Source organism: Erythrolamprus reginae, chromosome 1 (genome assembly GCF_031021105.1).
Source record: "Erythrolamprus reginae isolate rEryReg1 chromosome 1, rEryReg1.hap1, whole genome shotgun sequence".
Lineage (NCBI taxonomy): Eukaryota > Metazoa > Chordata > Lepidosauria > Squamata > Dipsadidae > Erythrolamprus > Erythrolamprus reginae.
Genome location: NC_091950.1, coordinates 140,673,792 through 140,690,867, shown reverse-complemented (window position 1 = coordinate 140,690,867; position 17,076 = coordinate 140,673,792). Strand labels below are relative to the sequence as shown.

Here is a 17,076-nt window from a genome sequence, read left to right as displayed (position 1 = left end):
CCTCCTTTCCTCCTTCCCTCACTTCCTTCCTTCATAAGAGAAAGTGGAGAAATAATCAAGACTTAACTTCAAAGATTAGCAATCGTCCACATACTCAAAATACCCCTGTGCAAACTCTTCTTAACCAGCCATTTTATCCCTTATGTGTATCTTCCCAATCCTCTTATCTAACAGCGTGAACTTTTTATTGCACACTTTTAAATTGTTTTAGCAGTTTTCAATTGGCTTTTTGTTGATGATGATGTTGTTACCATTGTTGCCACTATTCTGGTTTATTTATTTATTTGTTTGTTTATTTATTATTTATTATTTATTATTTATTATTTATTATTTATTATTTATTATTTATTATTTATTATTTATTATTTATTATTTATTATTTATTATTTATTATTTATTATTTATTATTTATTATTTATTATTTATTATTTATTATTTATTATTTATTATTTATTATTTATTATTTATTATTTATTATTTATTATTTATTATTTATTATTTATTATTTATTATTTATTATTTATTATTTATTATTTATTATTTATTATTTATTATTTATTATTTATTATTTATTATTTATTATTTATTATTTATTATTTATTATTTATTATTTATTATTTATTATTTATTATTTATTATTTATTATTTATTATTTATTATTTATTATTTATTATTTATTATTTATTATTTATTATTTATTATTTATTATTTATTATTTATTATTTATTATTTATTATTTATTATTTATTATTTATTATTTATTATTTATTATTTATTATTTATTATTTATTATTTATTATTTATTATTTATTATTTATTATTTATTATTTATTATTTATTATTTATTTGTTTATTATTTATTTGTTTATTATTTATTTGTTTATTATTTATTTGTTTATTTATTATTTCTGTGCCGCCCAGTCCCAAAGGGACTGCCGCTCAGACACTATACTTTTCTGCCCACCCCCCAAAACATTAGAGGGAACACTGCTCATAAGGCATGAACTCTGCACCAATGAGGCAATAAAGTTCTGGAGAGATTTCACATACACTCCCTCTGCTCCATCCTTGGCACTGGTTTGCTACTTGAGTATTGTAGCTACTGTGTTTCCTGCCTGAGAGTTTTGGAACATGTAAAATCCAGCAGTGTGGTGTCCCTCATCATCAAAGTCCAATTTGGGGGGGGCATATCTTAAGAATGGGTGGCTACTGTATGGTTGCTGAAGGCTGTACTAAAGACTGGGAAGACACCTCAAGATCATCCAAGCTAGCACTAGAAAGACACTATGAAGGGAACCCTGTGCCCAGTTGTTCTGTCGGGCTCTCTGGTAGACTCCTCCCAAAAATTCACAGATACAAATTTCAGACACACACACACGTTTGAAAATTCAAAACAATGTTCTTTATACTGAAAATTCACTTAACCTAAGCCCTCTTTCGGTATAGCAAAGAGCACTCGTCTCCAAACAAACTGGTAATTTGTACAAGTCCCTTATCAGTTCTGTGATACTTAGCTTGCAGCTGTGAGGCAATTCACAGTCCTTCTTCTTTCACAAAGTGAAACACACTTTGCTCTGGTTTAGTTTCAAAGCAGGGAAAAATCAGCACACGAAAGGTCAAAGTCAGTAAAGCAGTCACGAAACACAACGATCAGATAATCCTCCACAATGGCCAAACCCACAGGCTGCTATTTATAGCAGCCTCACTAATTACCACAGCCCCACCCAACTACAGGTGGCCTCATTTTCTTTGATAATAATCTCTCAATTGTTGCCTTTGCATCGCTCTCCACATGTATGGCTGTATCATTAACTCTTGTTCTGAATCCAAGGAGGAGCTAGATAATTGATCTCCTTCTGAGCTGTCTGCCACACTCTCCTCCTCCCTGTCACTCATGTCTTCTTTGTCAGAGGAGCCTTCATCAGCAGATTCCACCGGGGGCAAAATAGGCCTGCAGCATGTGGATCTCTCCCCCACATCCACAGTCCTTGGGGCAGGAGCTGGGCCAGAACTAACCACAACACCAGTGAAGGGCTACCAAAATTTTTACTGCCACACTGTGGGCGTGGCTTATGCAGGATGCCCTGCATTTTCTTTCAACATCTTTCAGTGCAAACTGGGTGCTCTGGAGTGGAACCCCACTGCGTTCCCTCCCATCCGGGCAGTAGCCCACCCCTGCCTGTGCCTCTTAACATCCATCCAAAGGACCTAAGAGGTCTGGCTGCTGACCGAGCCTGTTTCCAAGCCCTGTGTTGTGAAGACTCTAATGGCTCTGAAGACTAGATAACAACAAAAGCCAATGGAAACCCCTGAGCAGCATCATTACAATAATGACCACAATTACTGCCACAATGGACTTCCAGTGCCTCCATTGTGCTACAGTTGAAACTTTTCCCTTTCAGACTGGGATTGCAGAGCTACCTCCATAGGCAGATCCATAGACAGAATCAGGTTCTGACCTGTTCTGGAGGACCAGTAGTAGAAATTTTGAATCGTTCAGAGAACCAGTAAATACCACCTCTGACTGGCCCCACCACCATCTATTCTCTGCAATCCGAGTCCCAACTGATTGGGAGGAAATGTATTGCAGTATCATTCCCCTGGAATGAGGTGGGGATGAAGATTTTATAGTATCTTTTCCCTGCCACACCCACCAAGCCACACCCACAGAACCAGCAGTTAAAAAAAAAATGAAACCCACCACTGTCCATAGATAATAATATCGAATAATATCTTCTTGAAACCCAAAGGACTACCCCTAGGAAAGTTTGGTGTATAACAATACAAACAACTGTTTTTCTTATTGGGAACTCTTGTACAAAAATCATACCCCCTCTCTGGCTTATTAAAAAAATAAACTTTTATGGTCACATCAAGATGTTGATTTTTTTCCCCAGGCTGTGTATGAATAGCAAATCCTTAACTTCCCAAGTCTGCCTCTCACAGCTTTTATCACATACAGTTGATGCCCGGATATGTCTGGAAATATCATCATCCCCACCCCCATCACTTTACTGGCTGATATGTGACAGACTTCAGGTCATGCCTAGAATCAGAACTGTGAAATACGACCTAGTAGTAACAAATGCTTCCAGTTCAGAGAACCAGTAGTAAAAAATGCTTTTAAAAAGGTTTTTTTAAATAAAAGTTCCAACGATTGTCACAGCTGATTGTCACAGCTGATGAACCTTTTTTTTACTTTTAAAAGCATTTTTTACTACCTATTGACCAGAATGCTGACTCTGTGAGGTTCCTGCTTGTTGCAGGGGCTATTTTGTGTGAAGTCCAGCTGCTTCTGCATTGTATGTGTGTGTGTGTCAGTTGTGTAGCTTTTCTGTTATTTTTATATGAAGTGTGATAGTTGGCCATGTCTACCCTCTATGCCTAATCCCTGGATAGTTCAGTGGATTTCAAGCTGGCTGAAGCATAGACATCAGAGAGTTATTGTTAATGGCGAGTATTCTGAGCAGAGACAGGTTACAAGCGGTGTGCCACAAGCGTGTGTTCTGGGTCCTATTCTTTTTAATATGTTTGTGAGTGACATAGGGGAAGGTTTGGTAGGGAAGGTTTGCCTATTTGCCGATGACTCTAAAGTGTGCAATAGGGTTGATATTCCTGGAGGGGTCTGTAATATGGTAAATGATTTAGCTTTACTAGATAAATGGTCAAAGCAATGGAAACTGCAGTTTAATGTTTCCAAATGTAAAATAATGTGCTTGGGGAAAAGGAATCTCAATCTGAGTATTGCATTGGCAGTTCTGTGTTAGCAAAAACTTCAGAAGAGAAGGATTTAGGGGTAGTGATTTCTGACAGTCTCAAAATGGGTGAGCAGTGTGGTCGGGCAGTAGGGAAAGCAAGTAGGATGCTTGGCTGCATAGCTAGTGGTATAACAAGCAGGAAGAGGGAGATTGTGATCCCCTTATATAGAGCGCTGGTGAGACCACATTTGGAATATTGTGTTCAGTTCTGGAGACCTCACCTACAAAAAGATATTGACAAAATTGAACAGGTCCAAAGATGGGTTACAAGAATGGTAGAAGGTCTTAACCATAAAACGTATCAGGAAAGACTTAATGAACTCAATCTGTATAGTATGGAGGACAGAAGGAAAAGGGGGGACAGGATCGAAATTTAAATATGTTAAAGGGTTAAATAAGGTTCAGGAGGGAAGTGTTTTTAATAGGAAAGTGAACACAAGAACAAGGGGACACAATCTGAAGTTAGTTGGGGGAAAGATCAAAAGCAACGTGAGAAAATATTATTTCACTGAAAGAGTAGTAGATCCTTGGAACAAACCTCCAGCAGACGTGGTTGGTAAATCCACAGTGACTGAATTTAAACATGCCTGGGATAAACATATATCCATCCTAAGATAAAATACAGGAAATAGTATAAGGACAGACTAGATGGACCATGAGGTCTTTTTTTGCCGTCAGTCTTCTATGTTTCTATGTTTCTATGTTACCTGGTCACATGATCACCAAACCATGCTTACCCGGTCACATGATTGCCAAGCCATGCCCACCTGGTCACATGACCCAAAAGCCATGTGGGTTCTGGATCCTTTTGCTGCCAGTTCACTCAGGGTCGCTCCGTGCACACACAGAAATCAAAAAATAGCTTTTGCGAATGCAGAAGATGGCGGCACCCACAGAGACATCTACAGAACCTGCTCCGTGATGTCATCACCGAATTACTAATGGTTCTAAAGAGCCAGTTAGAACCAGAAGGAATACACCTCTGATACATATGGTACACAACTGCAAAAAAGTTTCTTGGAAAAAAAAATCCTGCCAAACTATACACCTTTAACTTTTTTGTTAAAAGTTGAAAAAGTTAATTTTTTTTCTACATTCAAGTGAATGTGTATAAACACTATAAAAATAAAAACTTTTTAAAAAAATGATAGAAGCAAGGCTTGGTTTTTTTTTCCTATTTAAGGTACTTATTTTTAGAAATACACAAAAAATAATGAACAAATTGATGTTTACTTGCAAAATATAAGGAGGCCTAGAGTTCCTTCCAACACTTGGATTGATTGTTTGGTTTAATTCTCTCATCAACAATAATCCCTTTGCCAGGTGGAGTCTGGCCAACTGAATGGAGATGAGTGTTTACTGGCTGGCTGGCCTTTCTGTCGCCTCTGCAGAGCTATATTCAACAGATACATTCTCAACCTGAGCAGAGAGAGAAATGTTTGCCTTTAGCTAGGATCGAACGCACAGCCTCCTGATTGTGAGGCGAGAGCTCTACCCCTAGGCCACCACACCACTCAGTTGATTTAATTCTCTGATTCTGTTATTATCCACTTTAGCCAACCTTTATGCAAGACACCTATAATGGAAATTCCACGATTGCCTGGAATAAGCAAATACAAAACTTGAAATCTCAACCAACAAATGCTCTGTCTTACGTATTGGTATCAGAATACAAAATATGTAAACTTGGAGGAAACGGACTTGTAGATGACCCTCACTCTATCAAAGACCTTGAAGTACTCATATCTAAGTGCTGGAGCCCACTCAGACCTAAGTGCTACAGCCCACTGTAACAACATTGCCAAAAAAGCACTAAGAGTTGTTAATTTAATCTTATATAGCTTCTTCTCTGGCAACATTGAATTGCTAACCAGAGCATGCAAAACATTTGTTAGACCAATTCTAGAATACAGCTCACCTGTCTGGAACCTCCATTGCATATCAGACATTAATACAATCAGAGTCCAGAAATATGTCACAAAAAAGAAGAGTCCTTCACTCCTCAGCTCGCAACAAAATACCTTATTCCACCAGACTTGAAATACTGCAGTTACTCTCATTGCTTGCCACAGCTCCTGCCCACCCCACAGTTTGAAACAATGTAAATGTGAATAGATAAAACATTCTTTGCAGAGAGTAACAATGAAAGAGCTTGCAAGCTGGTAAGAGCTGGGAACATTGTTAGCACTTGGTTAGGGTTGGACAGAAACTTATTCAGAACAAGTTAAAGCAATGAAAAAAACCCTGCAAAGACTTGGAGCTTGGAAAACATGCTTCACTGAGAGAAACAAAGAAAAAGCCTGCAAGGAAAGAGCTTGGAAGATCATTAGCAGCTAGTTAGGGCTGGGGAAAAACTACATTCGGAGTATAAGATGCACCCAAATTATCAGCCTCTTTTAGGGAGGAAAAGAGTGTACGCTGAAAAATACAATAGTTCTCAAAAATTAAAGAAAAAACTAAAATCATAAAGAGGGCCAAGAACCCCTCCTGGAGTTTAAATGGTCAGAATACTGAGCAAGACTTGTGTTTCAATTACCTGGATTCCATAATACAGATTTGATTGGTTGATACACTCTAGTTAGTTTGTATTTGAATCCATATCAGTTTAGAACCAGAGCTTCAAATTAGGTTATCATTTGCTTCAAGAATGAATAGCAGGTTTTCTTAGTACACTAATCCTTCCCACCCCACCCCATCCTGCCATTTTCTCTTCAGTTTGTTATTGTTTCTTTTATTCTTTTCTATTTATTTATTTCTTCTTTCTTTTTCTTTCTGTTTGTATTTTTCTGCAAATAATTTCAAAAAATATTTTTATTTAAATAATTAATTAAATAAATATAATATATAAATTCTAAGGGCATGAGTATTATGAACTCTATAAGCCACCACTTTTCATTTTTATTTTTTTACAGAAAAGGCCTTGAGACATGAATTTTCAAGGTCCCTCAACCTGGAAGATTATTGTTTACCTAGAGAACTGAGGAAGCTTCAGGGAATGATTTTTGGTTGTTTTTCTCCTTCCTATATTCTGTAATTACCTTCCGATAATCAGAGGAAAGACGCAGTCTAAGTATTTCCACAGAGAATTGAGGCTACTTAATTTGAAGGAATATTGTGCTCGCCCTATTTAGAAAAACACATAGGCTGATCTGTTAGCTTGTCCAGTTGGACTAAGTGGGAAGATATACTTCTCTTCATTCAGGTAAGTTTGGCATCTTTAGGCACCATATAGGGAGATTCCTCCCAAGATTCTATTATTGCTCCAAATAGGACTTGATCAATTGTTATCTATCCCTTTCTTTCACATGTGAGTGCAAAAACTGTTACAGCCATGTTCAAACCGGTTCATTCTTGCCCTTTTCCAAATAGATTCTCCAAGTTCCTCAGAACTTATTCATTTTTCCAATTTCTGCTTCTATTCAGAAGCACCTCCATGCATCACGTACATGGTGGTCACTTCTTCCAACCCTTTTTTAAAGGAAGGCTGGAGTCAATGCCACCTCTGACAAGATTCTTAGAATAGGAATTGAAAGACAAAGATCAGACAGAGCCTGAGAATGGACAGGGAAAGCTGTTCATAGGATATCTTTAAAATGTTTAATTACCTAAACTGCTGATTTCCATGAAGTGGAAAGAGAACTATTCCCACCTTTGAGAAAAGGGGACAATAAATTGGATCTAAGCAGAAGATGGAACACCTTCTTTAGTCACTTGCAATATATGGCACTTGAGATTTGTTTCCACTTTCCAGAATAGAATCCATTATTTAGCTGCCTTGTGAGATGCTGATATAACTATAGTTCTCATCAAATTTTCCTCTCTGTGTTCCAAGGTGCCAGAATAGAAGCTTTAGTTCCTAATGCCACAGAAAATTTGTCCCCCCCCCCCCCCTGGTCTTAAGTGAACACTGTGAAACAGTCGTTCAACCTCCAAAGGGGTCCCAACCCCCAGGTTGAGAACCATAGCCAATGGGTAGTCTACATTTAGATTGAAGTCCTCACCAAACAAGTAGCCTTTAATAATATAAGCAATTCCTAGCAAGATGACTTTTGAAAAATTAGAATATTCAGGTTCCACCCCTAAATTCAATATTTCCATATATTGAAGAAATCCTTTAAGCATTGGTCCAAGGGCTCCAATTATAACAACTTCTTTTTCTATTGGTAATTTATTGCAATCTGATTTTTCCCCAGTTGTTTCTCCTCAATCCTAGCATCCCCTGGTAATGTCACATTAAGGAATCAAACTTTCTTCTTTTCAATAACTATTGTGTTAGGCATGTCATGAAACAAATGCCTCTCTGTTAGGATAATAAAAGCCCCATAAGATGTTGACCCACTGGTTTTCCAAAACATTTCAGCCTGATGGTTCTAGTAGCTTTTTCATGCAGTACGTTCAAATCCAAATCTCTGGCTAAGTTTCCACTGAATGTTTTTGGCAGTTATTATTATTTAATAACATTATTACTAAAAAATTATTATGTTCATCACACAGCCAGCTAGATGTTCAGACTGGATTTGGCATTCTGATTGTGTATTTTGTTCTCACCAAAAACCTGGGATAGGAAGATATGGATGTTTGATAATATTGTACTTATTACTGTTTAACCCTGTGTACTTCCTGATTCACAACAGTTGTTTCCTTGTTTACTTTATATGCTGAGACCAGTCATTGGAAAAGGTTTGTAAATACATGGAATCAAGTTCACTTAACCCTGCTGTTCTGTTCAGAAAAACTCCCTAATGTTATGTTCCCAGGTCTATTTGACCCGGACCGCAAATTGATCATTTTAGGTACTTATATTTGGTCTTTTTGAAAGCTTTTTTCACTTGGAAACAAGTTTGAACATTTCTGCACACATTGAAATGAAAATTGAAATGAGAAAAGTAATGCTTATTGGTTTATTTTGCTAATAGAATGCGTGCCCTTCCCATTTTTGTGAAATATTTTTTCAATTTATGGATAGTTTTGCTTGAAAAATGCATTCTATTTTACTAAACCTGGTGTGGGATTGGTAGCTTGAACATTTCTACACATGATGATATTAAAATTGAACTGGAAAAATTGATGCATATGTATTTATTTTGCACATAAAAGTCTCCCCCCCCCAGTGTTCAATTATTTCAATTTATATAAAAATTATGCTGTTAATTTCATACTTGTTTTTAGTAAAATGGATTTCTTTCATAAAATTAGTTGTCTGGCTACAATGTGCTTGCTTTCCAAAGGATATTCCAAATATTTCTAACCAAATATATATATAAAGTGAAAATAATGGCACACAGCAAGGCCGAGGGTGTGTGTGGCCCTTTTGTGGCAAAAATAAACAAATAAGAATCATTTTTTTCAGTTCATTTCTGTTTTTCTTATGTTCAGGATTGTTCAATTTAGTATATCAAAACTTTTGGGGGGAAATTCCTTAGAGATTTGTAGCCTAAAAAAATATAAATTGACACAAAATTCAGAAAACATGGGGGGACGGGTTTTTTGATCAAAATAAAAATATAAGCCTCAATTTTTTCAGTTCGATTTTCATATCATTACGTTCATAAATGTTCAAACTAGTTTCCCAGTGGAAAAGGTTTTCAAAAAGACCAAATTCAAGTACCTAAAAAAAATCATTTTGGTCTGGGTCGTATACGACCCGAAACAGACTCAATGTGATTTTTTTTTTTTGCCCAGAAAAAAAATTGCCCCCACCACAAAAATATTGTTTTGATGATCAACAATGTTAAATTGAGTAAATGAATGCGTAAGATATTAAAAATATTTCGGATTTGGAGCCTAAAAAAATATAAAGTGAAAATGTTTGCAAGCAGCCAGGGGGGGGGGGCTTATTTCTGATTTTAAAAAACCAATAAGAATAATTTCTTTCAGTTCATTTATATTTTTCTTATATTCAGAAATGTTCAAACTACCAATCTCACACCAAGTGAACACATTTTGCAAACTAAACTATATATAAATTGAAAAAAAATTCACAAAAACGTCTGCCTTTTATAATCAAAATAAAGCAATATGCATAATTGTTTTCAGTTCAATTTTCATATCATTGTGTGCAGAAATGTTCAGACTACTTTCCAAGTGAAAAACGTTTTCAAATTGACCAAGCATAAGCACTTCAAATGAAGAGTTTTCGGTCCGGGTCAGGGTGACCCGGGAACAGTACAGGTGTGACTTTTTTTCCCCAGCAAGATAGAAAACCCCCACCCCCCTAAAAAAAATTCAGATATGTAGGGAAAATGTTTTACAGGGTCTCAAACTTTGATTTCGGGTCTCACAGACCCGAACAGAACAGCAGGATGAGAATGTAATACATGTATTATTGTTTTCTTTTTTATTTTTTTAAATTTATAATAAAAAACAAAACAAAAAAATGTTTTCATATAGCATGCTGTAAAAATTTACAGAATGATCAAAACTAGAAGCAAAATCAGTTTTGGATTCAAAATTAGCAACAGCTTATCAAATAAATTGTTTTCAAAATAGATTTAAATGTCATAGCAGGATTTTATTATTTAGGACACAAAACACCAAAATCCTTACTTGATTTTCCTTTCTAAATAGGTTTTGCTTGGAGGAAAATGGAACTTGAGGATAATCGCACATTCCTTAGTGATTTTGTGATGGTTGGGTTTACAACAAATCCATTTCTACGAAAAATTTTCTTTGTGGTGTTCTTGACTTCCTACATCCTAACACTGACTGGGAATCTGGGCCTCATGACGCTGATCTACTTGGACTCCCGCTTGCACACACCCATGTACTTCTTTGTGAGTAGCCTTTCCTTCCTGGATGCCTGGTACTCCACAGTCTATACTCCTCGGATCATATATGACTGTTTGTCCACGAACAACCACATTTCCTTAGCAGGTTGTGCAGCCCAGTTTTTCTTCTCTGCTGGATTGGGCTGGAGCGAATGCTTCCTATTGGCCTTCATGGCCTATGACCGCTTTGTGGCCATCTGCAACCCACTCCTTTATGCCGTTGCCATGCCCAAGAAGCTGTGCGTCCAGCTGGTGTTGGGAGCCCACATAGTGGGGTTTGTTAATGCAATCGTACATACTGGTAACATTTTCCGCCTACGTTTCTGTGGTAGTAATATCATCAACCACTATTTTTGTGATGAGCCACCACTTCGGAAGATGGCCTGTGATGACACAAGAGTATATGTACTAATTGGGACTCTTATCATTGGTTTCAATCTCCTGGCAGCCACTGCTGTCATTGTGAAATCTTACTTTGGCATTGTGGTAGCTATAATTCGAATACGTTCGGCTGCAGGGAGAGGCAAAGCTTTCTCCACTTGCTCAGCTCATCTGGTCTCTGTCTCCCTTTTTTATGGCACCATGCTTATCATATACTCCTCACCTAGCTCTTACCACACTCCAAATTGGGACAAGGCGAATGCGTTGTTCTATACTGTAGTCAATCCTCTGATCAACCCTATGATTTACAGCTTACGGAACAAAGATGTGAAGGCAGCCTTCAAGAACGTCTGGGAGAAATTCAGAGCACACAAATGAATAGCATTGTTACATTCCTTCTTTAGGGTAGATTGCTGATGGGGAAATTAACCTCTGGGCTCTAGTGTCTGCCAGCTAAGCTAGCCACTTTCCTTCTTTGCTCCTTCCCATGCTTGCTTCCTTGGTAAAAAATAAGTGGATAAATTCAGGAGTTCATAATAAAATATTAGCAATCATTCTCTATGCTCAGATTCCCCATGCATACTTTTCTTAATCAGCAATATTATTCCATATGTATACTTTCCTAATCTTCTTCTTACTTGGAAGAACCCGCACTTTTTATTTCAGACTTTTAAAATTGTTTTAATAGTTTTCAATTTGCTTTGTGTTATTGTTGATATTGTTACTTTTATTGCTGCTGATCTGGTAGTATCAGCCACTAAATATGTTTAGGCTCTCATTGATTGGAGGTTTATATCTATTACAAATTCTAATAATGGAACATCTAATAAAATGATTTCTCAAATGTACATTAATATTGTCATGTCCTTCTTACTTCATTACTTACTTTATTTCTCAGCAACATATTCTTTCATACAAATTAAACAACAACCAGTAAAATATAATATCAAATCAAACTCAAGTCTCTTTATTTTGCATCTTATAACATTTTATATTTCATTATCAAAATATATAACTGTTCTAATAGATTTCAGATATAACTCTTGTTGTTTGTGTGAAATGGGTGTCATTCCTGGACTCTAAACCAAGGACACATCAAACATTTGGAGAGATTTCACATGTACACCCTCTGCTCTATCCTCAGAACTTGTGAATAAGACTCAGATTCCAGCTTGAGGCTCCTGCATCATGAAAGTCAGGGGTGGGCTACTGCCTGAACAGGGGAGAACACAGTGGGGAAGCGAAAATGGAACTCCACCCCAGAGCACCCAATTTGCCCTAAAAGATGTTGAAAGAAAATACAGGTATCCTGCGTAAGCCATACCCACAGTGTGGTAGTAAATATTTTGGTAGCACTTCACTAATGAAAGTCCACCAGTGTTGATTCCCTGATTATCAGAGTTCCAATGCAGGGGTGGGGACATATTTCAGGGGTGGATTCCTCCTGGTTCGGACTGGTTCACCCGAACTATTAGCGACCAGCTGGTGATGTCATGATGACATCACCGAACTGGGTCGATCAGGGCTGGCCCAGGGGTGCTGCCATCTTATATGACTGATTGTCGAAGAACAATCATATTTCCTTAGCCAGTTGTGCAGCCCAGTACTTTTTCTCTAATGTATTGGGCTGGAATGAATCCTTCTTATTGGCCTTCGTGGCATAGGCCACTTTGTGGCTTTCTGCAACCTACTTCTTTACATTACTGACATGCCCAAGAAGTCTGCGGAGAGGGGCGGCATACAAATCCAATAAACAAACAAACAAACAAATAAATAAATAAGAACCTCTGTGTCCAGTTGGTGGTGGGAGCCTATGTAGTGGGTTTTGCCAATGCAATTGCACACACCAGTAACACTTTCCACCTAGGCTTCTTTGGTAGTAATATCATCAATCACTACTTTTGTGATGTGCCACTGCTTGTGAAAATGGCCTGTGGTGACTCCATGCTGATCATATGCTCCATAGCTAATTCTTACCACACTCCAAATTGGGATGAGGCAAATGTGTTGTTCTATACTGTAATCGATCCTCTGGTCAACCCTTTGATTTGCAGTATACATAACAAAGTTGTACAGGCAGCCTTCAAGAAAGTCTGGGGGAGATTCACAGCAAATGAATGGCATTGACACACTCTTTCTTTAGGGTAGACTTCAGATGAGGAAATCAACTTCTGGGCTCCCATTTCTGCCAGCTGTTTTCCTTCTTTCCTCCTTCCTCCATATGCTTCCTTGATAACAGAAAGTGGAGAAAGTCATCAAGAGACCCAGAGTTGAGAGGGGCAGGCCAATGACCATGACAGCACGAAGTTCCCCTTCGCCCATGGGGCTGCTTCAAATCCCTGCCACCCGGGGGTCCTGGTTCCCATGGAACTAGGCCAGATCTTCCCTGGAGGGGAGGTGAAGAGGGGCTGCTGCCAGGAGCCTGCAAAGAACTTTGACAGGTGGGTGATGTGGGTAAAAGGGGAAATTTTAAGAAAAAAGGGACCAAAATTGTATGAAATCCTTTTAGACGGTGGTCGTGAATGGTGGAGGTATATAGATCACCTCCAAAAGTGTTCTGAGGCAACTAACCTATTTTCAGACAATAATCAGACTTTACATTCAGAGTCTGAACCTTCAATCCCCACAGGGGGAAACTACGCTCAACTCCGCCACCCCCAGAACCTACAACAAATCACAACCGCTCTGGAATACCTACTTGACTTTCCCCGAGGATCCAGCAGAGGGAGTCATGGACCCCAGGAGGCCGGCGTTGGTATCGCAGACTCAACTCAGGAAGATACCTCATAGGTGGGGCCTACAAATCTCTGCAGAGTTGCGAGCAAGCCGACCTCCTCCATCTCCGCCGCTGACTTTTCTGATCTGCACAAGTCCGAGCAGGAAAGTCAATGCCCTCTACAATTGGATGACTATATCACATGGATAAATGAGTGAGAGTTGCCATGAACCAGGAGGGGAGGGTTGTTGTGTATGTAAATAGAATATGTAAATAGTTTAAGAAAATGAGCTAATATGCATACTGGCCACAGATTGACTAAATTGTGCCTGGGAAATTCAAGAGTCTGTCAAGCCGTGCCTCTAGCGGGGGAAGTTTTAAACTGGATAGCACAGTCGCGAGCCAACATTCTTGCTATACTTTGTATCTACTTGTTCTAGTCATTTTGTTACTGTCATCACCCAATTCCTAATAAAACAAATGAGATTAGAACGACATCCATGCAATTATGCTCTAACAATACCGAGACATACTTAGTCATATATAGCATCACCTTCATCCCCACACACATGCCCTGTTGGCTGTCATGTGATAGACTTCAGACCATGCTCATTTCTCACATGTCGAGTCATCATGGATCAGGAGTGTCATTCTTTGCTCTTGGGTCGAAGGGGATGTGTGTGAGGAATTTTGCTGTAACATTTGTTTAAATAAATAATTCCAATAATTTTAAAGGAATAACCATTACGAAATGTAGATTCTACACATTTCTTTTTCATAAAATACCATTAAACAAGTGATGATTGTGGCTGAATTTCTAAGGCCCCTCAACATGGAAAATGATTGCTTATCTGGAGATCTCAGATAGCCTCGGGGAATTGTGATTTTACTTCTTTTTTTCTTTTTTTTCTTCTTTCTTTCTTTCTTTCTTTTTATTAGAATAAAATTCCCTTGTAGAAATTAAGAAAAAACTTTTGGCATAATGTTCCATCTTCGGATTTTTATTATCATCAGAAGGAAAGATTAAATCTAAGTACTTCCAAAGGGAATTGAGGTTACTTCATTTGAAGGAATATTTTGCTCACCCTTTTAAGGATTACACAAGGCTCCCATAGAGGCTGATCTGTTAGCTTGTCCAAACAGAATTAGCAGGAAAATATACTTAGCTTAATTCAGGTAAACATTGCATCACCAGGTACCATTAGGGACATTCCTCCCGAGATTCTAATTTCCTCAGCTAGGACTTGATTAATTAACTCCACAGTGTTCAAAGGTGGGACACTTGATATGCATCAGAAGCAGGTCCATGCATGGTAACCCTTCAATTTCTTCAATTTCTTCCCTGTTTCTCTAAGGGAAGGCTGGAGTCAATCCTGCCTCTGACAAACATTTTAGAAGGAGGAGATATGAAAGACAAAGTCAAGGTAGTGCTTTGAGAAAGGACAACGAAAGCTTTTCACAGTATTTCTTTAAAATGTTTAATTACCTAAACTGCTGACTTCACCAACTGTGTGGAAAGGATAGTACCATGGATCTAAGCCGAAAATGGTAAGTCCCCAAAGCAATGAGTCTCAGGAAAAAAACCTGGCTAAAAATTATTGTTGCATAAGGGTTGTGACTGTAGCTCTTTTGCACTGCTCCATTGACTCCTTTATTTGTTGCATCTTTCTACAAGGTGCATTTTCAAAGACTTCTTAAATGGCAATCGAAGCAGAGCAGTCAACTTCATCCTGCAAATTTGGGACTCTCATTAAAACGAAGAAAATATTTATGCTTTTTATTCTTGTACTTTGCTTGTACTTAAGTGATGCTCTTTCAAGGACAGCTTGAACAGCAGTCAGAGTGGAGCAACCAACTTCAGGCAGTCAATTTGGGACCCTCATTAAAAATCTTTGTGCTTCTTTCTTTTTTCCAGATTTGAAAAGTATCTTGCCTGGATTTTCTGTCTGCGTGTGCTCAGTTATTCTGATGAAATCTTGACAGGAAAGCTGTACCTTAATTATGTAACATGAACAATAGAATAATTTTGTGAAGGTTGGTAGAAATATACTTTTATAATACTTTGTAAACAAAGAGCAGTGCAAAATAGGAAAAGTGAGTAATTGTCGCACTGCTCCAGAAAGCAAGGTGGTTTCTTTTCAGCATGCTGAATTTTTTTTAGAGAAGATACAAGTAATATTTTTAAAAATATTTTTTTTCTACCATAACCACATAAACATCCAAACATATGCCATAAATCATATCAAAGTATATATAGTTATACATTTCTATCCAAAATATCATAAACAAACATCCTGACTTTACACCTTTTGTACTTATATCTCCCATCTGTTTTCCCCATTTTTCAAATTACTCCCCTCCCTTTATCTCCCTCTCTTCCCTCTTTCTTCTTTCTCCTTCTCTCTCTCTTTCCAAATTCCCTCCTCTCCTTTCCCCTTCTTTCTCTATTTCCTCTTCATCCTCTTCTCCCTTCCTTGAGTATATATAATCCTAATCCCTTCCCTTTTATGATTAACAGGTGGGTAGTTCAAATTCCTAATTTCATTCCATCATTGGTGTTAATCTTATACAGTATTCCATATCTATATTTATTCATATATCATTATTTTCTAAATATATTTGCTATTATCCAAATACTGCCTCCCTAGACATCTATTTTTTGTTGCGTGGGTCTACAATCTTTAATTTTACATTTTTTTCCAATTATTTGTTATTACTTATCCTCCACACATATTCATTATCTTACACCTCAATCCATACTCATCTTTCAAATTTTTTTTTCTTTTTTTCTTTTAAATTTTTGGCCTATTTCTCCCTGTCATCAATTTATATCTTTACTCATTTTCTTTTTATTCAATCATCTCTAATTTATAATTTCTTTTATTTTTACAAATCCCCCTTACTACTCAAGTTTTCTTATTTTGCTCAGCACTCAGTCACATGAACCCCATCATCAAGCTATGCCCACAGAAACGCTAGGGGGAAAAATTAAATACCACCACTGATGTCTTTGTAATTATCTTGGAAAATACGTAGAAATGATAAGATATAACATGTCCTAAGTGATTTCTTCAACTTCCTAGACTAGTCTTCATCAATGTCTTGCTCCAAATTCTACTCATCCCGGAACTTTCCTACAGGTTTGACAGCCAATAATATCAGTCAAGTACTTCCATATGCTGAGAGCTATATTTAAAAATTGCTGCCAAAAATCAGTTTGGGATATAATTGACAACACTGAATATAACTAATTCTAATCCACATCCTATAAATGTGCATAGAACGTTTAAAAAATAGAAGAAAAGTCAGCTTGGGGCATCATTGTGAAAATTATACCAAACGTCTTGGGAGTTCAACCAATCTTTCGAAAATTGGAATGAATTCTCTATTCCTGAGTTGAGAACTGCAGAATTCTTACTTCACTTTTCTTTATAAACAGGTTATGCTTATAAAA

General features: G+C 37.3%; 1 protein-coding gene across 1 annotated transcript; it reads left to right on the top strand.

Moving 5' to 3' along the window:
* The first annotated feature begins 10,342 nt into the window (after nucleotides 1–10,342).
* On the top strand, nucleotides 10,343–11,284 carry LOC139158676 (olfactory receptor 9G4-like). Its single transcript, XM_070736007.1, has one exon. It carries the CDS (start codon nucleotides 10,343–10,345, stop codon nucleotides 11,282–11,284), a length of 942 nt encoding a protein of 313 aa, XP_070592108.1.
* Nucleotides 11,285–17,076: the final 5,792 nt, after the last annotated feature.

Bases quoted from the DNA above. Each gene is read 5' to 3' on its own strand.
- LOC139158676 (XM_070736007.1), top strand. From the start codon at position 10,343: ATGGAACTTGAGGATAATCGCACATTCCTTAGTGATTTTGTGATGGTT.